Consider the following 26,548-nt stretch of genomic DNA (forward strand, 5'->3'; position numbering starts at 1 on the left):
GCTGAGGAAGTGCTTTTAAAAGAGGCAGACATCACCCTATGAGTTTATCCGGACCCCAGAATCCATGGAAATGTGATAGAGAAGGCTAGGAAGACATTTTTGAATGAGTATATTGATAATATTATCTTAAAGGAGACTAGTTTACATATTGGTCATCTTTCCTCTTTGTTCAAGTACCTCTTTACACAGCCACACTCTGGGTGACTCTGTTAGCTGAGATATCACTGTTTCCACAAAGAAGGGTCCCGGGGTCTCTTAACTGAACAATAACTAAAGAACCGTTCTTCCCATCACAAAACTAGTAAGAAAACATTTGACAATCAGATAATGTTTCCTCAGGCCATTGCATGCACCTAAAGATTTTGGAGCTACAGGAATGGTACAGGAATGAAAACATTTGACAGATAGGATATTAAAGCTGCCACGCTTCGCAAAGTAATTGCACCTTCACCATTGTGTAGCAGATATGCACTCTTCTCCCGAAGTATGCAGTAGATCAGGGAAAAGTCTTTTAGAAGAATCTAATCTTCCCTATTTCTCTGACCAAAAAACACCATCCCAAAACCTCAGCTAAATCATCCAGAAACACCACAATGACAAGAAAGTGCTACTTAGAACTCCAGTAAGTAGATCATGGCCAGAAGCATCCAGCACTGCCTACTCCAATTCCTCAGATAAACCACTTCGCTGCATATGAAGGGGCATTTGGCACTGCCTTGCTTGTTGAGGTACAGCAGGGCATTGGTGTTGACCAACACCCTGAGCAATGGTCTCCAGGACATGAATCCAAAACATGTAGCATATGTTTCTCTGTTCTGTGAGCTCTGGCATTCTGGAGCTCTGCAGGAAGAGTTCATAGCTTGCACAGAAGCAAGCTCTCAAACTGAAAAGACAGGCATCCATCACTCACACTGGATAGTGGAGGAATGTTGAGTAGAATATTGATGTAAACATCTTCACCACCTGGCAAAGTCTTGAACCCTTGGTTACCAAGATCTCAGAGAGAGAGATGCAACAGATCAAAATTCTGGCAGAAATTGTGCAACAGAAGCCTCATAAATGATGGAGAATTTCTTACCTATTTGTGTCTTGCAAAGACAGCATGATAACTGGATACATGAAACTACACCAAAGCCAAACAACAGAAATTTTTACTTGGCATTTTGAGTATTTTATAACAGAACTAATCCCATAGTTGATTTCTCCTCTCTACAGATTTGCAGCAGCTGTCAGTGATAATAGCTAGGTTATGTGAAAAAAAACACCCTTTGCCTCTAGCAAAAATAAGGTATTTCTCAGTCCTCCTAGGGCTACTGAGGCATGTTAACAAAAAGTGCAGATCTGCTTGAGACTGAAAGTGAAAATCTCCTGACAAAATGATGGTGAAGGATGCATACAAAGCTATGACTTCACTTCTACTGTAGAAAAATAAATTTGATATGACATTTAAAGGGATGTGTATAGCTAAACTTGCTTACAAAATTATAGTCTAGTACCATATTTTGCAGAGGATGAAAAACTGTCTCTTGCCTCCACAGGAATATCAATTACAGGAAGCCAGAAGGTTTGGGTTTTCTTCTGTTTGAAGGCACTTAACAGGAGAGAATTCTCCAGGTGAGAGGGCAACAAAAGATTTGGAGTCTTTGAACATGAATGAAACAGTTTGAAAGAAGAATAAAAGTTTATGACCATGTGTGCTGCATAAATAAATAAGATTGTGCCAAGGATGTGCTGAGGACCTCATTTTTTGTATTACAGTGCTTGTGTATGGGTATCCTCTTGTGAATTAATTAAAGTAATTAAAGAAGAATTCTAACTTCTGTTTGTAATGAACGTTTTAATTTTTCATGTTCTAACAACAGGTTCAAGTTGTAAAAATCTATGAATACAGAATCAGAGAATCATTTGGTAATGATGCAGTTATATGAAGCTAGTAGTAAACCCCTTAATTCTGAATGAAATGTAAACATAATTTGAAGAGATAACAGGTCATATGCCCCTAATTATGAATATACTCATACCTTATAATCAAAAGGCTGAGAGAAAGACCTTCTCAATACCACATCACAATTACATCTAACATTTTGGCACGAAATTGTTCGTTAATATCCCTTAAGAAACTTGAGGAGTTTCTAGGGCCATTTCTTAAGTAACAAATTTAATTGCCATTTCATACAATATACTTAATTTAAAAATCTAAAACACCAGTGAATGTAAGACGACTTGCAAGTTTACGCCCTTAAACAGTTAAATGTAGATTTACAAAAAAGTGATTTGACCATCCAAATCAGGAATTTCCATATTTTACCGACGTGTCAAAAATAAAAATTGAGCCCAAATTAATAATTTCTTCTGGCAAGAAAAATAGCTAAATACATTTCTTAGTGGCAAAGTTTTTCTTCAGGTTACATAGTTATGTTAATATCCGCCATTGTTTTCTTTTTTAGAATGAAACATTCACACCATTTTCAATAAAACAGCACAAACCAGTTAAGCCCACAATTGCCACATTGGTAGAATGGCAAAAAAACAGGACAGACCAAAACTGTTATGCAACTAACAATCATACTACAAGTAATTAAAAAAACCCTCAAACATTACCTTTCTTTTCAAGGGACCCAAACGTGCTGATTTAGCGTCTTGTGCTTTGTAAGTCAACCATAAGGCACTGGCCACATGTTGGACAAAACAGATTGAATCACCGTACTTTATTTCTGGGACTCCCATTCCATCAATGTCACGTTTAAGACTAGAATCCTGTTTTTCTTTTAGCTCCTAAGAAGATAAATTAAAAGCTGGCATTTAATCTCTGTACTGGATCAGGATAAATCATTGAATTCTACACCGAAACACATTCCACCACTGAACAATGTTTACACTGCTTACGTTGTTAAGATGCAGCGAAATTTCTTTTCACATAATTTGTTTCTATCCAATTAATTAGTCAGATTCTGATTAAAAATAATTTCAAATCTGAAGCAAGAAAAATCAAGTAAAATCCATTACCCTGTAAAGATATATATAAAAAAAAGATTTAAATATTTAACCTAACCTAATCAATAATTGAGTTACCGATGTAAGTAAAGTTTCAGTTTAGTAGAGTTTGTAAAACTCTATATTACTAAAATTTTCAAAATTTAGCTTAAATATGAAAAAGAAAAATAAGCAGAAGCATATTTTGTAATTTAGTTAAAATATTTTTATGCTAAAGAATTTTTTGGTTATAAATAGTATATACAGGTAAAAACTTCACTTGGAATAATGCCTCTGTATTGCAACCTCCAGCAAAGAAGAAAATGCTAATTTTTAAAGTAAGTGCAATTTGGCTTTTACATTTATTTTACTTTTGCATTTTAAAATTTTTTTACATTTATTTTATTTTTCCATTTATCCTCTTTGTAAGAGGAATTGGATTCTTTCAAATCTCTTTTAAAGACATTGCTTAATGCTCGGCTGGAACACACAGTACAATTTTTAAGACCAACCTATTTCTTAATCCCATTATTCTTCATTCAAAACCAGAGGATTTTAAGTCTCTAGCACAAAAACAAGTATCTTTTTCTTTAAAATAAAATAGTTTTCCTTTCAAAATTGAATCCAGGAATAAGAACAGAATTATGCAGCAAATTCTGCAATAGCAAATTATGGATGCATGTGCATGTGTGTAATTAAACAAAAAACTCTAAATAGAGTAATTAGATTATATCATTTTTCCATTACTTCAAATGCTGATGGACTTAACCTTAAGTGTAGATAATTGCTCATTTGTTGCTAAGTAAACAAAATATATTAGACTGATACACAGCTTAAATTATTATATGTGTAACAGGTTTTCATATTTCATTTCAGTTTACTGAATGTTCAACATCTGTGGAGTAAAGAAAAGTTTTATTTTAACTATGCTAATCTACTTTTATTTATATGAAATTTAGCTGTCACATTTCAACAATAATTTTAGTTGAAACAGATAGCATTATAATGCCAAGATGAAGTAGAATGAAATTACAAGACATTCCTTGGGGATACCATTACAATATCAAGACTATGGGGAAATCATGTCACATCATATTCATGCAGACTGCACTATCACATACAGATAAAGATTAACTCTTTCCATACACATTTATGGTGAGGCCATTAAATGAAAAATACAATAAAATAGCAAAAATTCATTAACTGTCAGCAATTAATTATTTGGCTTTACATAGCACCCTGAAGATTAAAACATTTTTCTCAAATACTACATCTGCGTCAAGAATCAAGCATCAATGAAAATTTCCATGAAAGAAATCATGATATGGTAACAAGTGATCCTAATTAAGTTACTGTTTTAAAAAAATTGAGTGATACTGATCCTTTTTGACAACACTAAACATAAAGAAAAACCAAGATATTTCGAATTTCAGAAATAAAGCCTTAGAATGATTTTGGGGGCCTGAAGGCTGTTCTCACTTTAAGCAATACAGCATAAATTCCTCTTCGTGATGTTTTGCTTTTTGTGCTCTGTCCAGTTTCTCTAGGATTTCAGCCAAGTCATTTGATAGCAGTGTGCAAAGAGAGGCTGTATTTTCTAACAGCTAAAAGTCCAGTCAGTTAAAGATTATCAAGGGAGAAGGGGAAAAAAAAAATCTCTTATCTAGATATTTATACATATCTTAGCAGCAAAATATCCAAACATTTTCTCCTTCAAACCCCTCTCTTCACAACCTATTCTCAGTTTAACTCCCTCAGGCCATGAATGAATCAAGTCGAAGAAAACAAATCACATCATGGGTCTGGAAGACGGCAAAGGAAAAATAACAGTAACAAAAAATAAAAAAAGAAAGAAGGAATGAACAAAGGAACTTGAGGGCAAAGCTGTCAAAGAGGCAATTTTCACAAGATACTTAATATACTAGAAGAAGGGCAAGATTTAGAAAATGAGAGAATTCATAGAATCATAGATTTCGACGTGATAGAAGGAAGGTAAAGAATGGCAGTGTGAACAGGAAAAATAAACCCAACTGTCTTTACAACGATTTTTCAACAGTTTTCTTGTAAAAACACAGCAGGCAAAAAACTCTTGATATCTCAAGGGCTTATTTACATAACCCTAAGAACGGTAAGACAACCTAACTGCTGAACTCTTACTAAATCTAACCTATGCGAGTAAATTAAAATTGTATCTTTTGGTGTTGCACACCATTATCGCGCTAAAAGTACTGCCATAGGCTACCCCAATTTAACAAAAGAAAAAGATAAAAGGTTTACAAATATAAGAGCAGAGGACTGATACACTGAGCCTATCTATCTTGCTAGTGGGCTTACCGTACTCTGTATACTTTGCTGTATACATCTCTACACCCCAGTAGGCAAGAAAGAAAAAGAAGGTGATTTTAATTTTACCTTCTACTTTCTCCTCCCATATAAAATAAGTAGAAAAAAATAGCTTAATATCTTATTTGAAATGCAGTGCTTACTGGGAAATGATAATTGTAAAATATGAACTAACAAATAAATACTTGAACTTTTAGAGACAATTGTAGGTAAAGGGATCTGTAATACTTATCATCTTATTCCAAAAATGAATTAAACTTTATGATTACTACTAAACTATTACAACATCCTAATGCCATGTTGAGCCTCTAAGATAGCTACATGCTGGCAGTAATATTAAAATGATATCAAATCCTTATGCATGAGTCATCTGTGACTTTTGAATGTGTCAGAATGTTACTTACTCAGACTACACCAATAACTTCTTCATTGTCAATTGTATATGCCATCATGAAAATAAAATATGAAATCTCAAATATTAATTCTGGGCTACAACAATTTTTAAATAAACAAATATTTTTAAATATGCTCTTGTTCTTCACTGTGTTAATTCTCAAAGAAATTTATAAGCAGAATCAAAGTTCTGCTCAGCAGAGTATACTGAGCCAAGTACTGTGCTGGAATGAGAACATCCCATTTCAAAACAGGATTCCATCTGCTGTAGGAAAACTGCTGTCTCTGTGGTCACAAGGCATTACAGAACTGTTGCCTTAAAATATAAAGGTTAAACATTTTAAAACTTTGCCAAAAGTAAGCTCCATATTAAACCCAACAAAAGGCATAATTTTCAGGGTTTTCCATCAATTTCTGATGCTTGTAAGCTTAGTTTGCAGTAATTTGGAGTAAACAGACATATACTGCATATGCTGTTTTCATTGAATTCGGCACCATAATGTTCTTTAGCATATTCTTTCACTTTTTTAAAAGCTTCCTTCTATTCTTATTTATGTAAGGACATATTAAGGAAAACTTTAATTTGAATTTTATAATTTAAAATATCTGTTTCAATTTCCAGTGTTACCCAGCAAAAGGAACCAAAACAGTGAAAGTAAATACATTATGAATGCAATCACAGGTTTTGAAAAGCAAGGAACACACAAGACTGCTAAAGTGATATGTAACAATACTGCGAATGAAGGTGTGCTTTTTCAACAAGAGGGTCTCTATAACAACTGTTGGAAAAATAAGACTTTAAGTCATGTGTTACAGGCTCCTGGGAAGCCTTGGGGATTTGGTATACTCCACATAGCTCTGCCTACTGGCAAAGATAATGTCTTTTTTCCACAAAAACTCTTTTGCTGGCTTCCAGTCTGGAAAGAATACCTCAACGGAGAAATATTTTATTTCCTTTTGGATACTCCACAGCAATGTATATTCTGAGCAATCCAGCCTGAATTCAGTGCTGACCCCACCTGGAGCAGAAGGCTGGACTAGATGGTCCTTTCCAATCAGAATTATTCTATGATTCTAAAGGACAGGAGTGTTGTAAACAGCCAGTTTTTCCAGCACCCTATTTTTAAGGATCTTTACACAGCTGGATAGGAAGGTATTAGACAGTTATCTTGAAATTTCCCTTAATTCATGCCATATTAAGGTCCAGGCAAATGAAAATATTTCTTCATTGAGAAAATGAACATGAGAAAACAAAGGTTTACAAATACGTATGTGCAAAAATTAAGATAATCACACTTGCATATTATCTAGTCTAACTATTAGTTCTACAGTTCTTTTTCCCCTTAATCTGTATGCAATCAGCACTTGGCTTTAAAAGTCCTTTCCTTCTTACAGTCCAGATCAATCTTTGGGGTTTATTCACTTACAAAACCTCACCTTTCTTTCTTCAGGAAGAGTTATCACTGCTTGTTTCCCTCACCTTTGGAAACACTAACGTCTCTACCCATGGGCCAGTGCAGCTGTCACCTGCCCAGACAATAAACAACTATTCTTATTCTTGGCACAGGCTAAAGCAAATTTATAACCTATGGTGAGATTAAAATATTCTTTTCTATACAGGACAGCACAAATCCTAGGATGATGAGACAGTGAACTTGTATTTCATACAACAATGTACATTAGCAACTGTGTTATGTACAAACACAGTAGAAGGGATGAATGCATTACATAGTCATTATTGACTTCTGCTTAATAAATTACTACTGTATTTCACCTTAGTAATTTTGGGAATTGTAACAAATTTCACTAATGTGCGTTTGAGGCACTCCTCAACAAAAAGAATAAGAAAATAGGGTATGTTTATTCAATGTAACAGAAGTTATTTACTTTATAAGTTTGCATACATAAACATAAAATTTATATACTTAAAATTTATATATTTATATGCATAGATTAAAATATTAAGAAATTGGAGGACAGCTGGTGTCCAATTAGACAGTAAGTACGTTATAGGAGTTTGAACACAATGTTAACCAGTAACTGCAGCATTCCTGGCATACTCAATATCATTACCAGGGTGCCATGATTTGCCAAAAATGGGAAAAAATTATAGCTGTAATAAACACCCCTGCACAACATCATACGTACAATCTATACTGCACAGCCTTTACACTGAAGAACGAACCCAGAACTATTTGGTGAGCATCTAGCAATCTAAGGAAATTTCCCTGATAGTTTTTCAATTATTTTGATTGGTTAAAATAAAAATTCTTGGCATACCATATGCAGTCACACTAATAAAATAAATGTTATTTTAAACATGCTAAAGAAGTATTTGCTTTATTATACTAACAAAAGTCTAGCGTCTGTCAAGACTCTTAATGCTAGATTTTATCTAGTATATATCTAACTTTAAAGATTCTTTTTAACCGCCCTTCAGGGACCATACAGAATTACACGGAACATTTAACTTCTTACACTTAATAAAAAACTCTATTATAGCAGCTATGGCAACTATCTATAAGTAATATCATGAAAGCACATAAAAACTTTTCCACACCTTTGGTGTAAAAACCTTTCACTTTCTGGAAAAAAGTTATTAATTTCGCCTACCTCCATAATCATTCTTCATCCTCTCTCACTTGTACTGTTTTTTCTCAGCTGGAAACAATGAAAAAGCTAGTAACATGCAATTAGCAGCTCACTAAAGAGCACAGTTTGAAAACATATGGTTTAGAAATCACTGACTACATTTTCCTTGCAATTCACCTATCAACACACTGCACAAAGAATAGCAAGGGCAGAATTCTGCCCTACTGAACTGAATTCAGTTGAATTCAATTATGACAGAGCTGGAATGAATAACATTCTAATGAGATTCTGCCCAACTAAAATGATTCTATAATGATTAAAACATTCATATTAAACCACTGTATCTTGCACTGTATTAGTTTTCAATCTTGTTTCTTTTAACCTGTTAACAGTTTAGTTTACTCTAAAATTTATTCATCATCCCTATTTTTCCTCAAGGAAAGCTTTGTTACTCTCAACTCAGGTTGTTTACCTTTGTATTTAAATGCATAACCCCTGCCAATTGCTTCCATTCAGAATTTACAAAAAAATTATAAAGTCATTGAACCAATTCAGATCTAGTATTTGAGTGCTCTATATTTAAGACAAATTTGCATTGATGTTATTTACCTTTGATGCTCTAAAACAAAAGGCAGTAGATGTTGTGTCCGACTTCTCTCTGTCTAACATTGCAAGTCCTTCATCTTCATTCAGAGCCAAGTACTTTCCTGTTGTAATATGTCGAAGACGGAAAGGCTGTCCCCATCTGATGTTACTTCCACTCCAGCTAAACATATGAGACATTAAAAAATAACTTATGATGTCAGCAAAACTAGTATTTCTATTTTGGGCTTTAAAAGACGTTCAGAAAATAGAATGTGCTATATATATTCCTTTTTGCTTTTGATTTCAGTATTTGCATTAAAACAGATTCAAAACTGTTAATACATTTGCAAAGGGAACCTTGGAAAGGAGTATAGCTTTAATTTTCTTGTTTCTATACCCTCTCTCAGTTTTATTAGGGTGTTACATACAGTGTACATAAAAAAATCCTACATGTTTCTGAAAAATACTAAAGTGTAAATTAATTATTTGAGTTGACTGCCTCAACAAACAAGTTAAATCTAAGTGAGGACTCAACATTCCAAAGAACTATGCTACATCTCTGTTAGTTATAAGAGTATTTCCTTTGCAATCACAAACACACCAAGAGTAAAACAAACATACACTTCAGAAGGCCATCAAAGTTAAAACACGGTATCTATTGAAATTTCACTTCCAACAAGTTAACAGATAACTAATCACCTAGGAGGGATATAGAGTCTAAAAAAAAAAAAAAAAGACACCCATGAGGGATATTACTGTTCCGATTTCTACCCATGCTTCTAAAATTCCAAGTGAAAACTAGAAAAGCATTTTACTTTTGGACAGAAGCAATGTCTCAAGCAGGTGTATCTCATAGGCAACACTTCTTCTGATATGGGACACAGACAAAAAAAAAAAAAAAGTCTTAAAATACTGACATTCCCCCAGGATTATGTCATGGTAGATTACTTTTTTTATTATTGGCAATTAACATACTAACATATATCATATAGCAGGACAAATATATTACTCATGTTCTGCCTTAAGGGTCTGTAATAATTGAATTGCTGTTAACATAACAAGAGTTGCTAACAAAGTTCAAAAAAATATCAGCACCTTATTCGAAGGGGTTCCACTCTCCACAAAGACCTTGCTCGAATGCCAGCTCCTCCAGTTTCATAAAGTACTTTCCTACAGAAAAGATACAGAAGATCATGCTCTTGTGTTTATTTGTGCTACATAGTATTTATAACTTACTCCTCTGTAAATTGTATAGGACTCGCTGCTTCTCCCCAGCTAAACAGATGGAGTTGAATGGACAGAAGATTCCTATTCATCAGTGAGAGCACGATAAAAAAATCCAAATGTCCCAGGTAAGTTAGGCGATTTCCATTAAGCTGTTCTCTCTCAGGAGTTGATAAAATACTTTGCCTTCAAAGCGGCTGAGAAACTTTTGCTGTTACTTAATCAGTCATAAAAATACATAATTCATACAGTTCCCAAGAGATTAATCTAAACTACTAATGCTCTTAAACACATATAAACACAATATTAAATTAAGAATACACATTTGCATACATTAATGATTATCTGCATGAATACGACATCAGAGACTTCATTTCTAGAATTACTTCTAACATTCTTATTAGAAGACAAAAATGGTGGTGATAAAACAAAAATTTTGTATTATAATTCTTACAAAACAGATAATACAGATAAAATTATATATTAGTTTTAGGAAAAACAGAGAAATAAAAAACAGGAAGTGAAGGGATTCAGCCTTTAATATAATCCAGTTTTCTTGAATTACTAGCCAGGGGTTAGTGACATGTTTTAGTGCTGAAACTAACATTCTACTCAATAATCAAATACAAACAAATACAAACTATGGTGGATTAGTCCTGTTCACAGGAATACATGCAAGAAAGTTTTTCACCTTTCAGTAATTGTTCATGTCTTGTCATCTAAGCACCAGAATTTGTATAACCTTTCTCATATATAATAGGTATAGGAAATACAATGGATAATAGGAAAGCTCTTGATCTGAAATTCAGGATACATAGAATCTTTTTTTTTTAATTACTAATAAAAGCCTTTCTCTACTGTACTACTAGATTTTTTTTGTTAGTTTGTTTTTGTGAGGTATAAACAAAATGCTAGGTGTGCACATTTTCACACCCAGTGCAAACGTCTTATCTTTTTTTTCTAGGCACATATGAAGAGAACAGCAATAAAAAAAATTCACCACCAAATGAAGTTTTCTGACATTCAGTTTGGGTTTTCTTTTGGCTTTGGAAACATTTTTACTCCACAGAAATATAAATATGGAAAATTTAGAGCTGAAAAGTTTACTTGACATAACTGAATGTTACTCGTGGTATTACCTAAAGTGTAACTTATTTGCCACAACTGGTATAGAGATCTTATTTGTTGAATATGATTTTTAATGCTGGGGTTTTTGTGTATCAAAATGATTAGCTGCTTGTGCTTTTGTTGATCAGCAAAATGCAAAGTTAAATTCAAATAATAAATCAACATAGTATATAACAACTGTAGATTTAGGTTTAATACAAAAGTGATTTAGTCTAGCTAATATGATTTAATTATCTTAAAGTATTAATCAAATTTGAGAGAGCAACAACTTGCAAAAAGGTGCAAAATATATAAAATATGAAAGTCATTGTAGAGGCCGAGCTTTCAGAGATTTTTTAGGGCTTTTTTTTTTTTAAATTACCATCTTCCCTGCTAATGCTTGCTTATCTCTGCTTATAGTGGTATACATTAAAGACAAACAACATAACAGGCTGAAATCTCAGTGGAAATCAACTACTTGAATTTCAGCAATAAAAGAACTCATGACTGATTTTCTGCTTAGTAGGTCTCAACTTCTTGTAACAATGTCACTGCCTATTTAAAGATTGCTGTAAAGAGTGTTTAACCTACCTAACCTCAAATTCAACTGATAATCAACAATCTACTTCTTTTTTGAGAGAAGGAAATGTATAAAAATGCACCACCACTTACTTGTGCTGTGAATCATTCTGATCTGTAGGTGGAATTGTCAAACACTCATCATGGCCATGGAAAAAACGTACTACGTGCCCACCAAGAAGATATCCTGTAGAAGCAGCACATTTACTCATTAGCTTAAACATTGACAGTATGAAAATAACACCTTCAGAAAAAATTGTAAAAATTCAAAAGACCTAGGTGAAATCTGTTTTCCAAATTTTCACTCATAACTGAAATTAAGCAAGAAGAACAAATTCAGTATGACAACATACTATTTTCTTGTATCTTTTTCAGTTAAAAATATTTCTTCTGAAAATAAAGACAAAAAGAAAGCAATCTTTTAACATTTAAAAATCAAATTAGGATTCTGGGACAGAAAAGGAAAATAAAAACTTCTGCAACAATTACTGTTTTGAAAATTGAATGCTCTAAGTAAAAGCCAAATCAAATATATAATACCACAGTGTCCTCGCCCTTAATACAAAATAATTTGGTGCATTCATCAGTTTGTTCTGACATTTACAATTTGTATCAAAATCAAAACTGCACAGCAGCAGCAAAAGACAGAGGACAGAAAAACACTTAGCGGTTCTGAAGATTAAGTTTAATGGAAGCTAACTTTCCAACCCATTTAACAAAAAGACTACAGGTCAAAACCAGGCACTTTGCCTCACAGAAAAAAAAGAAAAGAAAAAAAATGGTGTAAGAGGAGAATGATTCATCAGGCCCTCAGTCCAAACTGTTCCGACCTTGTAAGTGAAATTAATGCCTTTTAAAAGAACAAACACACATAAAGGAGGAAGGGTAGAAGGAAACTTTCATACTGTGTGGCCAATTCAATATAAATTTGTAAATTAGGAAAACAGTAACTGGCAATTATCCTGTTGCCAATTAATACAAAGGTCAAAGCAAAGAAAGAATGCAAAAAATATGTACTTTCCTGATGTTTATGTTCCGTTAAAAGTACTTCAAACAGCACAAGAAGTATGTTGTCTGACTTCCAATTCCATTTTAGACTCAGGAAATCCCACTTTCTCAATCTGTCCATTCAACTTCAGCTAGGCTGCTAAGTCTTTTGATATATGATCATCCCTCATGTAAACCATTCTGAGAAGTGTACATACAGCTAAACCTAAGCTAAAGTAGTTGGGGAAAAAAATGACGCACAGAAAACCTACTTCTCTGCTTACCCCACCCTATCTTTTTTTTTTTTTTGATTATGCAATTTTGGATTATGTGTCCAATTCTGAGCTACACAGTACAAGGGTTCCAAGTACAACAAAGGGCCACTAAGATGATTAAGAGACTGGTGCATCTCACACATGAGGAAAGGCTGAGAGAACTGGGATTGTTTGACCTAGAGAAGAGGAGGCTCCGGAGGGATCTCATCAATGTAAAGAGGATGGAGTGGCGCACAGTGAAAGGACCAGAGGCAATGGGCACAAACTGAAACACAGGAGGGTCCGTCTGAACATCAGGAAACACTTTTTCACTGTAAGGGTACCTGAGCACTGGCACAGGTTGCCCAGAGAGGTTGTGGGGTCTCCCTCCTTGGAGATATTCAAAAGCTGCCGAGACATAGTCCTGGGCAACCTGTTCTAGATGGCCCCGCTTGAGCAGGAGATTGGACCTTCCAGCCTCAACCACTCTGTGATTCTGTAAGCACTTAGGAAATTCAGCTGCCAAATCCCTGCTGTTACAGAAATTTAAAATATACCACTGATCTTCCATGATGTCTCTGTGTAGCTCATTATGTTTGTCATCTGTTACAAGATTTTAATTTTACTGTAGGATAGCTTTTCTGTTTGCTTGGTTTTGTTTTACCTGTGAAACCTGAGAACACAGGGACTTTTCCAGAGTTAACCTCTATTCTATTTATGACCCATGATGGCAAGGGACCAGACAGCCATTTATAAATATACGGCTCCAGCATAATACACTTCTTGCCACAGAAAGCAATCAGAAAGTATCACAAGGAAAATCCATATTCCATATGCTCTTAAAATGAAAACCTACAAACACTGAGACGAGTTTCTTATGGGCCAGTGCACAGAAACACTATGGGATACTGATTTACCACTTGGGGTCAGAAGGACCCCACCATAGTTCAGATAAGTCTAGTGACTGTTGGTCTTTAGCACCAGGGTAGTCTACTTCTATCAAGACTTAGTATAGCTGATCCCAGGGAAATGCAATGTCTCTTTCAGGTCCCTTATAGCTCCATTTTTTCCTATGATCCTGTATATTATTATATCATAAATGATTAGGCTTAAGGCCAAGTGATACAAAATGATCCTGACTTAAAGACATGTACCAAACATGAATGTGGAGGGCTGATACTTCGAACAGAGAACAGCAGAGTACAGAGTAAAGTACAATGTTTGTTATGACAGTGTTAATGACAGAGTATGGCATTGAAATAAGGAGCAATATTGAGTGGATGAGCCTTTCATTACAGAACAAGACATTTCTCAAACAGAATAAGGTGATGCTTCTCAAACATGGTTGTAAAGTACAGTCAAGTACCCAGAAAGAAATCCTGACCCTGTGGTGTGGGATTTAAGGCTGATTAAGAGAATGCATTTAGAGAGCTCATTTTCATTGACTATTACAGAGAGACAATAAGGAAGCATGGGAAAGGATATTGAGCAAATAACCTTAAAAAACACAACTAAGAGATTGAAATATGAGAAACCTGCTTTCCATTTTGCATGTACCTTTATCTCTCCTCTGTTATCTCTGTTACAGGGTGATTGAAAATCCTATACGAAATCTAAGTTTACTGGCTTTAGTTATTCTGCAGCTCCTACTCCCCAAAATTAAACTGAAGACAATAAACTCATCTGTTGCTCTCTCAGTCTTCATTTCTCAGGCAGCTTTTTATGCTTTGCTATTCTAAAGTCACAGAACTTACTTAGCTTTTCTTCAGTTAATCTGGCTGATGTATGTGTATTTTCCCATCTTCCCTTCCATTATTCTTCTCTCCTATGCTCATTTTCTTTATTTTCATTAAGCTCTTTGGTTTGATGTTTTAAGGGTGGGTTTTTTTCATTTTCACTCGTTATGAAAAGCAATACAAAGTCATCTAAAGTATACACATTTCTAAATAAATAAAATGACAAACCTTCTGTAATATTGCTTCCTGAGCATGTAGGATGAACATTCCATAGCGTCTGCATAAAGGAGGCATCCACCTGAATACTTCCATTTGACATGGAGAGATGCTGAAATAAGATGACAGTAACAGGCAACAGTGAAATTTATGCACTTAAAAATATTTAGTATAATAATTTCTCAACAAAATAGAAATACATAAAGTAAATATACAAAAATTCTCTAAAAATTAGTAGTCACTTGCTTTTAAAATTAACTCTTTTCTAAATCTAATCAGCAGACTCCAGCTGCAGCTTAGAAATCCTTTACAGTTACAGAAATAAAAACTTCCCAAGATGGAGAATGCTGAAGTACACCTCAGGATAAAGGCATGGAAACAGTCTTGTTCTAGGCGGGGAAAACTTTTCACTGAGGAAAAAAAAGTGCATTACAACCAGGCATTATTTCCTAGACTAGAAAAAATTTTATTCATAAGAATCCCAACCATTTTCCCCAACTCCTCACAGCACTTTGTATTTTCCCACCAAGTGTCCACCTGCTAAACAAACAAACCTACCAGGTATCTTTCAGAGGACACACTGACCAGGATAAGATCATCACCTATTCGAACTTTTTCTCCTTCTGACCTTTGTTTGGAAGCAGGGTGTATTGTCCACCAGCATGCCTCACCTAAAGGACAGAGATACTTATCAAGGGTATACAAACCAGACAACTCCCAAGAAATTTAAGGATATCTTTAAACAACATTTAAATAACATAATAAAGAATTGTGTCTTATAAGACATTCACCTTATAAAACCATCTCATTCCTCTTTTCAATCCATTTGAATTTTTTTCTTTTTCCTTAAAACTTTTTGTCAACCAATCTTTGTCATCACTGAACCTGATATTTCTCTTTTCATGTTTTTTTAAAGCAGCTAACCACTTACAAAACACTGCTTAGAACTGCCCTCCCTTCAAGGCTCTCACTGCCAGTAAATTGCTGACAGCTACCTGTCTTAATTATCACCTTTTCTGTCTTCTTTTGCTTAATGTTCATATTTAATTCACAATCTTCTGTATCATTTCCACTCTAAGCTACATTTATTTTGTAGAATACAGAATTTTGAAACAAATAGTCCATAACTTTACAATATTGCTACACTACAAATATCAATTCTGGGAGCATTAGCACTACAAACCATACGACTACAGGACAGCCAAGCCTAAGGGTGACAATCACAGAACATTTTCTACACATTAAATGTAAGATTCCAGATTACTTTGCACACACACAGACACCCTGATTCTGAGAAGATTACCTAATTCATTCCACAATTTCACAACCTTCAGGGTTTAGTTAAGACCCTGAAGAAAACGAATTGAATACAGCCTTCTCATTGGGCTATGCAAAGTGGGAGAAAATTAAACAAAGGCAAAATTGGTAGCATAAGACAAAGCACAAAAGTCTATTTGATCAACTAAGAAATTTCATGTAAAACCTCCTTAAAACAAATTTTGAAGGTTATGAAACTAATTATAAAGAAGACAATAAATAAAAGTTACATACCTAAAAGTAAAAGTGTAAAGTGCTAAATCTTTAAAAGAGAATAATTTTAAATATCCATTGGCTTTTCACTCAATACCTGCTAGGTGAAGAACACTTCCTGAAGCTGAAATTGATTCAATAGGACAGTTTCACAGGTGGGGGAGTAGGGCAAGGGAAAGTGATACTATGGTGTTCAGTTTATGAGGTTTACAAGCATGCAGTAGTTATCAAAATCCTCTGTGTAGAAACACAACTAAGCATTCCTTCTGTGCATTGCTTTTTATATCTTACCTATGTGTACAAGGGTCTTTTTGTGTATGTACAGTTAAGCAAATACCAATATGAGACAACTACAGATATTCGTTACAAAACCTCATGGGCACAAGCAGACACATGTACAATAACTCTGAAAAAAAATATTAAATTGTAAAGACAGATTTCACTGAAAGTATTTTCAGAGAGATATAACACATCCTTTTATCAACATGCCTAAAGAAAATGGTCTCCATCTAAGGCAGCAACCAAAGATATAATCAAGTAACAGGCTGCTAATATTTGTCTGAGACCATCTTCTGTATGACCACAAACAACTGAAAGACAAACTTCACTCATTCAAAACAGAAGGTCATATAGATAATCAGAAAATCACCTGAAAAGGAAGTTTCAAAGATCATTGTCCACAAACATTTTAACACCTACACTGGCAGTGCCTCTCCATCATGAATTAGTCTATTCTAATTTTAATATATTTTCAAAATAATGAAAAAACAACAGAAAACACAGGTTTATATTAATACAACTGGCATTTCTGTATTTGAAGCTTCACATTAATGAGGTGTGTATACAGGTACTTAGATTTTTCCCTTCAAGGTATATGTCTGGGCCTGGGTACTACAGGGTCACCCGTTACTTTCTGATGAGTACTCATCACACTCAGCAACCATTAACACTATGTATACAGCAGCACATAAACCTATTAATGTCTCTGTGGCTGAGTTGCTTTTAAACTCATTTAACACAGCCCCCAGTGGCATCTCATAACTTATATGTGATTTCATGGAAGCACAATTTTTTTTTTTTTTTACTGTATTTCCGTCAGCAGCACTGTTACTGGCTGTACTCCTGGAAATCTATTAATTAGATTTTAAAGCTTTCTCGTCATTTCTTGGTTGTGTCACATCTCTTCCACTCTGTCCCATTATCATTTTGCTCCATTTTATGCTTTTATTTTTCTTTAGCTCTTTTAGCAACGTGCTCATTACATTATTTCTGTTTTCCTGCATTACAAGTTGCATACTTCTTTCGTTGCATGGTTCCAATATATATTGTGAATGCACCAATATATGGCTTTTCCATACTCTAATTCTATTGAAAGTGCCAAACCATACAAACAGAAAACAAATGCATCAAATTTATTTTATTCAATGGAAATCTTTTACTTTGACCATTATCACCAGTGTTATTGCAGTTGTGCAGTTTAATTGCAATGCACTCTCACATTCTTACACAAAGTCAGTTAATTTACTAAAAGTCATCAATATTGACACATCATCATTTACTTTCAGTCATCTTATTTCTAATGAACACATAAACATGACATTCATAAGCTTACAGTGCCATTAATCTCAATGTCTCTTCTAAAAAAAGAAGTGTGTGACACGTTTTGCTTCAAAAATAACTTGCCATACCTGCTGCATTTTCTCGTAGTCCCACATCAAATGCAAGTTTATCCGTCTGGGATCTTGATGATGTTAAACATGTCAAATACTGCAAAACAGTGAATTTATTGAAAACAAAAAACCAACAGTATCCATTAACACACGTGCCAAATTAATATATTCACATTACTCCATCGTACTATCAGCTTGTGCTTAACTTTTTTTTAAATTAGTTAAGCACTATATTTGTATACAAGCTCTTCCTGACTTTAAAACATCAAAATCCTTTTCCATTTCAGCACATTTCTCTGTGCAATTTAGCTCCTACCTTCCGAAGTTTCACATAGATAGGAACACACAAACATCTCATTACAGTGTTACTGTAATAAGTTTGCTTCATGAAAACATAGCAAACGTACCAAAAGGCAGTAATCATACTTGCAACTCTGGTATACCAACGCAACTACAACTTGTATGGTTCATAAACATAAGTAACAGAGTTTGAAGACTAACGTCGAGTCTTCTAGCACAGGAAAAAGGAGGGAAGATGTTTTCTTGACTTCTCATTTCTTCAACCTCCTATTAGGTATACTTGCGTGGGCCCTAATAAGTCAAAGATCCAGAACAATTAAAATTTTCCAGTTGGACAATGTAGTGAAACAAAATTTATACAAGGTAGCCTGAAGATAGCATGTTTGTGGGCATAGTCTCTGGGAACCATGGGATGTTAAAAGGAACTCCTTATCTTATAAAATATGATGGAAAAAATAACACATATCACAACAAATTCATTTGCGATAGCAGAAACTTGCTAATGGAATTATTATTAAAATGGATTCCTTAAGGACACAGAAATAATCCATGGCTAAAGGAGCTTTTCAGCTACATTTCTGAGTGAAATGGATTGAAGAATCTGAATTTAAAATATAAGGGCCACTTCCATTGCATTGAGACACCATAAGCTATTCAATTTTTTTTATCTAGTGCAGAAGAGAACTTAGAAAGAACATTCTTCCAAATTTATATATTTTTTACTTTGATAAAAAGACATTTATTTGAGTTTCATGTTACTCATTCTGTGCAAGTGCTCTTTCACTTACCATTTCACTAAACGAATGTCGAAGTAGTATAGCATGACCATACAGCAGGGTTCTGTGACCACCCCCTTGAGCTGCCTACAGAACATGACAGAGAACGTCAGAACTCCACTGCGCTGCATGGACTACAATCAGAATTATGTAACAACATGAAGAGCTACTACAGTTCAAGTAATAAGTACAAATATTCAAGCAAATTATGAAACGTATATGCTGGGCAAAAATCATAATAATGAAGTAGCTACAGCAATAGCCAAATATCTGCCAAGGGAACAAAGGTTCTTCTTGGTCACAGACTCTTATTGTGACCTAATTTTTATTATAATTAAGTAAAAACACAGCATTTTCAAAAAAATGTTTTAAATTAAATAAGATACTACTTACCTTTTTTATAAACTTCTCAGAGGCATTAAAAAAATAATAATAGAATAAGTACATATACACATACACAAACTGAAATCTGAACACCTATTGCCCCTATTGCCCAGAATCATTTAAGCACATACTAAGGATATCTACTTGCTAGGATTAATGCTATATTAAGCATTTAGCAGATTCATTAAAGCAACTGCATCCATAATGTCAACCAAGCACAGTTATTAATTTTGAATATGGAAACTTATGACAAGATCAGGGAGAGGCAAAACTGGATTTTCCACACGCTTCCTTTAGATAATTTAACACACATCTTTTGAGCTCCTTTTGGTGACCAGAAGAAAATAAATTCCAAGGGAATAATCTTAACAAGAAAGTTACCTATGGAACAACAAACAACAAGCTTTGTAGGTTTTCAAGTCTGCCTCTCTCAGCCTTTTTCTGCATCTACCATCTTATTTTCTAATTATTTATAAATAACAAGCCTATTCAAACTTAAATAAATATGACCAAGAAATTAAATTCTTGATTTATTGTGGTGCTTTCCACTGAAACGAAGAATTTTTTTTTTTTTTTTTTTTTTTAAGATATCCTCAATCCCAGATTATATGAAGCACTTTTTTAGGAAAGTGATCTCCAAATTTTGCAGAATTATGGATTTCACGATTAATGTTAACACTAATTATACTACGGTGGGCAACATTATACTTCATTTTTTTCTCTCAGTCCCGACCATAACATTTGCACCTGGCAAGTCTTGAGTAATAATAAAAGGTCTAACATCAGGATCCTGGGAACAAGTTAGAAATTGCTAATTCAAGAATATCTAACTAATTGCTTGAAACTGTTCTCACACACACAGAGAGCTTTTTTTCCATATAAAAGAGCGTTTACTTTATGGTCTTCTTGTTTCATGTATATTTAGGCAATCATTAAATATGAAAGATGATTCCCCAAAATATAACTTTAGAACAGGGATCGTCTCTAGTACATACTGCTAGAAAGGACTGCCTTTAAGGTCAGTTGTTCTCCTTGGATTCATGTGGAAGGGACCAAGATAATTAAAGGTAGTTCCAGGAACTCAAATAGCAATTATACATGTGTAGGCAAATGATTTTGCACTCTATGAACAATACATTAGTTAAATTACCAATTAGGTCAACAGGTTTACAAGCTATGTACAACTTGTGTTCTACAGAACCCCAACTTACACGACATCAAGCTGAAGAAACTACTACATTCTGTTGCTCGACATATAGAATACTTAATTCTAATTCAAAGGCTTAAACATGATTTTTTTTTTGTCCAAAGAGAAGGAATAAAAATCTAAAAGCAATTCAGCAGAGGTCTTTTATTACAACTGCAATAAAATAAAAATCCTAATTCTATTTTTCTAGCTAATAACAAAGACATTAACAAATAGGGACTTGGTTACACTGGAACTTAATGCTGTTAACAGATAGTAGACAGTCTTATGTAATTTTATGTAGTAAATTTTATTGAGAAATTTCTCAGAATTATACGGATAGTATGTATAATCTCTTCCACAATATGATCCATATAATTATGTGAAATTTCTCAGTACACCCAGTAGCAAACTAAAATAAAACCAAATTCCTGGATAATGATTTTTGGACCCACACAGAAAATGTGTCAGATTATTGGAAAAAATTGGAGATAAATACAAGATCGTTATCACTGGCCATTCAGAGAACATAGCATACTTTTAGATATGATTATAAAAGGCTGATCAGAAACAATAAATAAAAAAAATTCCAAGAGCTCCTCCAAAATATGTCATCCATAAAAAATGGTTTTAATAATATATCCTGCAGGAACTTATCACTGCTTGGGGGAGAAAACCAGAAAAACATCATGTAACAGTGTATATAATACTTCTTTTATAAACTACAACTTTTTTTTTAATCAACAAGGAAAACCTTAACAGCAAAATCAACTGCAATTACAGACAAGTTGTCAGAACAAAATTATATGTAGTGAGTTTGTAACAAACATACATATACTGAGAACAAGCAATAAACCACCTCATTTTTTTACTGAAAGCTTTTAAGTGAATCACTTGCAATTTTAAGGCTAACTCATTAAAAATAAAACACAGCAAACCAGCAAAACCCCAAAATCAAATAAGCTATGTTCTTCCTCCAGAAAAATCTGAAACTAAGACCACAACTCTATTCCAAACTAAATTTAATATGGAAAGCAAACCATTCAATGGAGTGATAGATTGGTGGAACCAATAAAAGATTAATGATAATTATATGAGGCCAGATTCTATTCTTAGCAATGCCGTTGTATTGCGAACAGAATGTAAATGAACATTTTCAGATATGCATTCCTACATTTCATGCTGTCATTTTTCTCTACATATATAACAACTATTAAAAGACAGCATTTTGTATTACTCATCTCAAAAATAGCTTTTTCTGAAATCTAGTTTAGAAATTATTTATTATCATATCAATTTGCTTTCATGGTGCTATAGTGCCTCATAATACAAAATATTTAACTTGATTGGTAGTTATGACATATGTCTCAAAACAGAATCAGTTAACGGTAACTTAAAAAATAACCCATCCATTTTACCAACAACTTGTTGACAGAAGCTAATTAAGAGTCCACCTTCTCTGAATGTAACAAATCCTTGTGGTCCAGAAAGAAAGTTTCTTGCATTATTGTTCAGGCTTTCATTTTTTATTTCATCCTTGCTATTTATATGAACTGCTGTGTTCCTATTACAATTTCCCCAATGGATGGTACCCAGCTTCAAAATAAATGCAGGGCAAGGTAGTTTCAAAATAAATATGGCACAACAGACTACATTTTCTTTTTTATTGTCCACTGCCCCCAAAGCAACAGTATGATCATTTTTACTGAAGAGATTATTTGTTCTCTACTGCCAATCCCAAATATAAATATTCATATATTACTAGTAATCTCAGATTAAATCTGTTGGCTAAGTTTTTGGGTGAATATTTTGGAAATACTAAAAACTGTCTTATTGCTTAGGAGTCCTAGAAGTGTTTAAATCAATCTTACTTTCCCTAAGCAAATGCTTTTTTCATCAAGAGTTCCATTATCTAGAAACCAACATAATTGCAAAAATAAAAAACTACACTTTAAACTGGAGAAAACAGTGGAAAACAAGAGGTCAATAACAATGAGGTCTGAAAACCGTGTATGCAAAGGCTGACACTGCAAGATCGGAGATGATAAAGCAGAACTCCAGCTTCCCTGAGCTGGGCCAGTTAAAGATCTGGAGTGCAGAATAAGCCAGTAGGTTGTGGTTATCCTGCCAATAAGTTACAGTGAAAAATAAAGGTTCTTCTACTTCTCAAAAAGTAAAAATGAAGGAAGAATTTAACTCCTGTGAATCAAATAGCAACATGTGATGAGAAAACATTAACCGAAATACTGAAGTCTTTCTGAGTACATATAATACACAGTCTTTCTATAGCACATCTCTTATCCTCATGCAACCTACATAAGAAAGATGGGTACAAGAATGACAAATTAATATGGAATTAAAACAATGAGTAAGCATAAGACATCAATTTATTTCGCTTTTTCTTTTCAAGCTGACATATTTTTGAACTAGAATCCATATTTGTGATTTCCCTATCATATTTCTCTCTTAATTTGTAAGATATAAAAAAGATAGAAAATATTTAAGGGATTTTTATTTATAAACTATAATACTAATTGTTTATTGTGGTAAAGGCCAAAATTTGTATCCGATAATTTCATGGTTATATCATTTAGTCTATACACTATTTAGATGCTTTCCCAATTTGGTACAAAAGAGTTAATTCCTTAGACGTATTCAAGAATTTCTCAATATACAAAGTTCCTCTATTTTGTTATTTATGCTGATGTATCACTTACTACCATAGTTTAATTTTAATACTGTACTATGAAAGAAACTTTTAAAATAGTAAATAAAATAATAAGATTATTGGTTTCATGCATTTGAAACAACAACCTGATGGAGGCCTACTGGACTACTATTACTGAAGTTTTGAGTATTCAATGTATGAATCTGCAACAATTCTCTCAACACGTAAGAAAATTTCTCGTTAGAAATCACTTCATTCCACCAGGTATACTATGCAAACAGTGTTCACAATGTATACAATACCTTAAACATTTTAAGACACTTTCTGTAGTTTATCCTAAACTGCACTCCCATAGACTTATGGCCACTATCCATTGATTATAATAGAAAATGCATCTCATGATTTTAGCCTGCTAAAAATTAGGGGATTAAAAGAGCATAAAACAGACAGTAAGAATGCTCCCTCTATGCATGCAAACATACATTTCTATATGAATATGGTTTACATACCTTGGTGCTACATGTCCTGAATATACCTATCTCCTAATTGAAGATTTCCACACATAAAGTACAACAGAAACAAGCTTATAGAAAAAAAAAATTAATATTCTTTAATAGAAAGAAAGGTAGGTACTGAAGATGGCATTATAAAATTGTGAAAGCATAAAACTGTAAAGTTTCACTCTTTCTTGTCAACCATTCTTAAATAGCAACCTTCTCATTTTTTAAAATTTAAATTCTGCAGCCATTTTTATTCAGACAAAAACAAATCCTGGTTTTGAGTCATTTAATATTTGCTGATCTGCATGAAATCATGATTTTTAATCCATAAGCATTCTAAACATCTTTATAATTTTATATAATTGAGAAGCAATCTTGCAAAGTGAAATTTCTTCCTTCAGAAGTAAGAGACTCTACAGCTCACCTTGAATGCTTGCAGCAATTAATTAACTTAAGGGGGGAATAAAAAAAAGCAAGTTCCACCATAAGTGTTAGTTTCTTTGGGATGATATAAAGCTTTGGCAAATTGTTTGATTTCAAATGAAAATTTTATAAATTAAGATACATATTTGACCACCTTTACTTTTATCTTTTTGAAAAATAAAAATGTTTTCAAAACCAAATTTTTTTTCCTTCCTTATTACCTAGAGCATACAGTCTATTAAAAGTTTCAAGAAGCAATCATTGCACAGCCAGTCACAGCCAGAGGAACACTTAGATTTCCTGCAAAAAACAAGACTCACTGTTGGGTAACAAATGCTTAAGTACTGCTTTGATGCATCTGATTTACAAACAAATAAAATTAAGTAGTATATTAAAATGGTGAATTGTTGCACAACAATGAAGAGACTTCAGAATGAATGGCAATTTATAATTCAAGTGAAAAAAGATCAAAAATTTATTCTATAGCCATTTTCATCTTTAGAAAAATAACACGCGTTTTGAACGTATCACTTCTGCATAGATGGATATGACATTCAAAAAATTAGCCTCAAGTAAATAAAACACCCTTTTGATTCTCCCTTCCAGGTTATTTACTTAAATCATAAAATTCCCCTCCTCCCACATACTATTCTATTTTTTTTTCTATGTTTGTACTAAAAAAGGAAGAAAACACTAAAACTGCATGTACAGTATATGAATCCCAGAAAGAAATCAAAAGAAATCTCTCATCATGAAACAAATTCAGCATAAATCTGTATTTAACAACAGAAAAAAAATTATAGTGAAATGTTATCTCTAAGTCAATTTCTTTAGATAATACTGAGATTACTTGTATTTTTATGTTTGGTTTCTTCCTCAAGACATCCATTTCTCCTTTTACTTAATGTGACAGAGTCTTAACTCCGTGTGTAAGTACAATAAAAGAAAAATTACAACTCAAAGAAAATATGAGTTTTCTGGTTCTACATAAAATAAAAATGAAAACTGACAGGCTATCTAGCTCTGCAGATTATTTGCATTGTAATTAGTTGCCATTTAGTCTCATAAAATAAGTAAAACCACAGAGTTTTATCATGCTCTGTTTGTAAGAGAATAAAAGTCAAATTCAATTCAATTCAACTGAAATTGGAGAGTTAGGGTCAAAGCAATCAAATTAAGATAAGTCTTCCATCCAGGCTTTTGGACTATTCTGGGAAATCAATTAAAGCACAGTATCATAGAAGATAATAGCAAGGTGATCTGATGAGGTAGCAAAAATCTGAGAGGTATGCTAAACATCAATGCACTGAGGTTGCACGCAAGAAATTCAAGAGTTTAGTCAACTTTAAGAGACATACATGTGACTATTACCAAATTTAACTCTAAGTGAGAGTGAAATGCAGAAGATTTTTATTTACACAAGTTTTGTGGTTTTCATGGTGCCAGAAAGCAATTACAGAATCTGTCATAACAAATAAACATTATAAAGTCTTATTTAATATTAATTTGTTAATAATACTTCACCCCATACATTAAGAAGTGGCATTTCCAGTTTTTTTCAGATTTCAGTTGTTCACTGAATAGAAGAAAACAATAAAGGTGATGTCACATTTTATTTTAAATTCCTAAAACTTATACACATGAATATAACAGCGCAGTGACCAACTGAGTGCAGACCATAGGTCAATTTCATTTACTTTCAGAGAAACACAAGCTCTACCTAAGTATATAGAACTAGACAATTTACCTAAATTACCTACTTACAAGCGATTCACAGATGCCACAGCAAGTGTAACTTATAAAACTTCTGGAAGTATTAGCGCGTAGATGAGAGGTAAGTCTGTCTCATCTCAACAATTAGCAATGAGGTTCAGCTGATCATTGAAAAATGATCGTTGTTCATGCAGATCATTGAAAATACAGGCAAATCTGTATCTGGGGTTTGGATTAGGCTTAATTTTTACTTATGCCACCATCCATTTTTGTCAAACAAATAGCTTAGAAGTTCTATGAAAAATACAGTTCTTAAATAACATTGTCAATAATAAATAATGTATAATAAAGTGTACGGGGGTTTTTTGAATCCTGATTGCTCCAGTGTGGAAGTCTTCTTTCAGTCATT

The 26,548-nt window shown here is 33.4% G+C and overlaps 1 protein-coding gene across 1 annotated transcript in view; it reads right to left on the minus strand.

Annotated features, from left to right (window-relative positions):
- Window positions 1–26,548, minus strand: part of LOC104072332 (ryanodine receptor 3-like) — a gene marked incomplete at both ends in the record, with an annotated part of 79,661 nt that overhangs the window by 43,120 nt on the left and 9,993 nt on the right. Inside the window, 8 exons of the mRNA XM_009576488.1 lie at window positions 2,602–2,775; window positions 8,911–9,067; window positions 9,982–10,056; window positions 11,890–11,983; window positions 15,002–15,101; window positions 15,548–15,660; window positions 18,208–18,286; window positions 19,278–19,352. Coding sequence (XP_009574783.1) covers window positions 2,602–2,775; window positions 8,911–9,067; window positions 9,982–10,056; window positions 11,890–11,983; window positions 15,002–15,101; window positions 15,548–15,660; window positions 18,208–18,286; window positions 19,278–19,352 — 867 coding nt within the window. The remainder of the gene's footprint in view (window positions 1–2,601; window positions 2,776–8,910; window positions 9,068–9,981; window positions 10,057–11,889; window positions 11,984–15,001; window positions 15,102–15,547; window positions 15,661–18,207; window positions 18,287–19,277; window positions 19,353–26,548) is intronic.

This window comes from Fulmarus glacialis, unplaced genomic scaffold, assembly GCF_000690835.1.
Source record: "Fulmarus glacialis isolate BGI_N327 unplaced genomic scaffold, ASM69083v1 scaffold3624, whole genome shotgun sequence".
NCBI lineage: Eukaryota > Metazoa > Chordata > Aves > Procellariiformes > Procellariidae > Fulmarus > Fulmarus glacialis.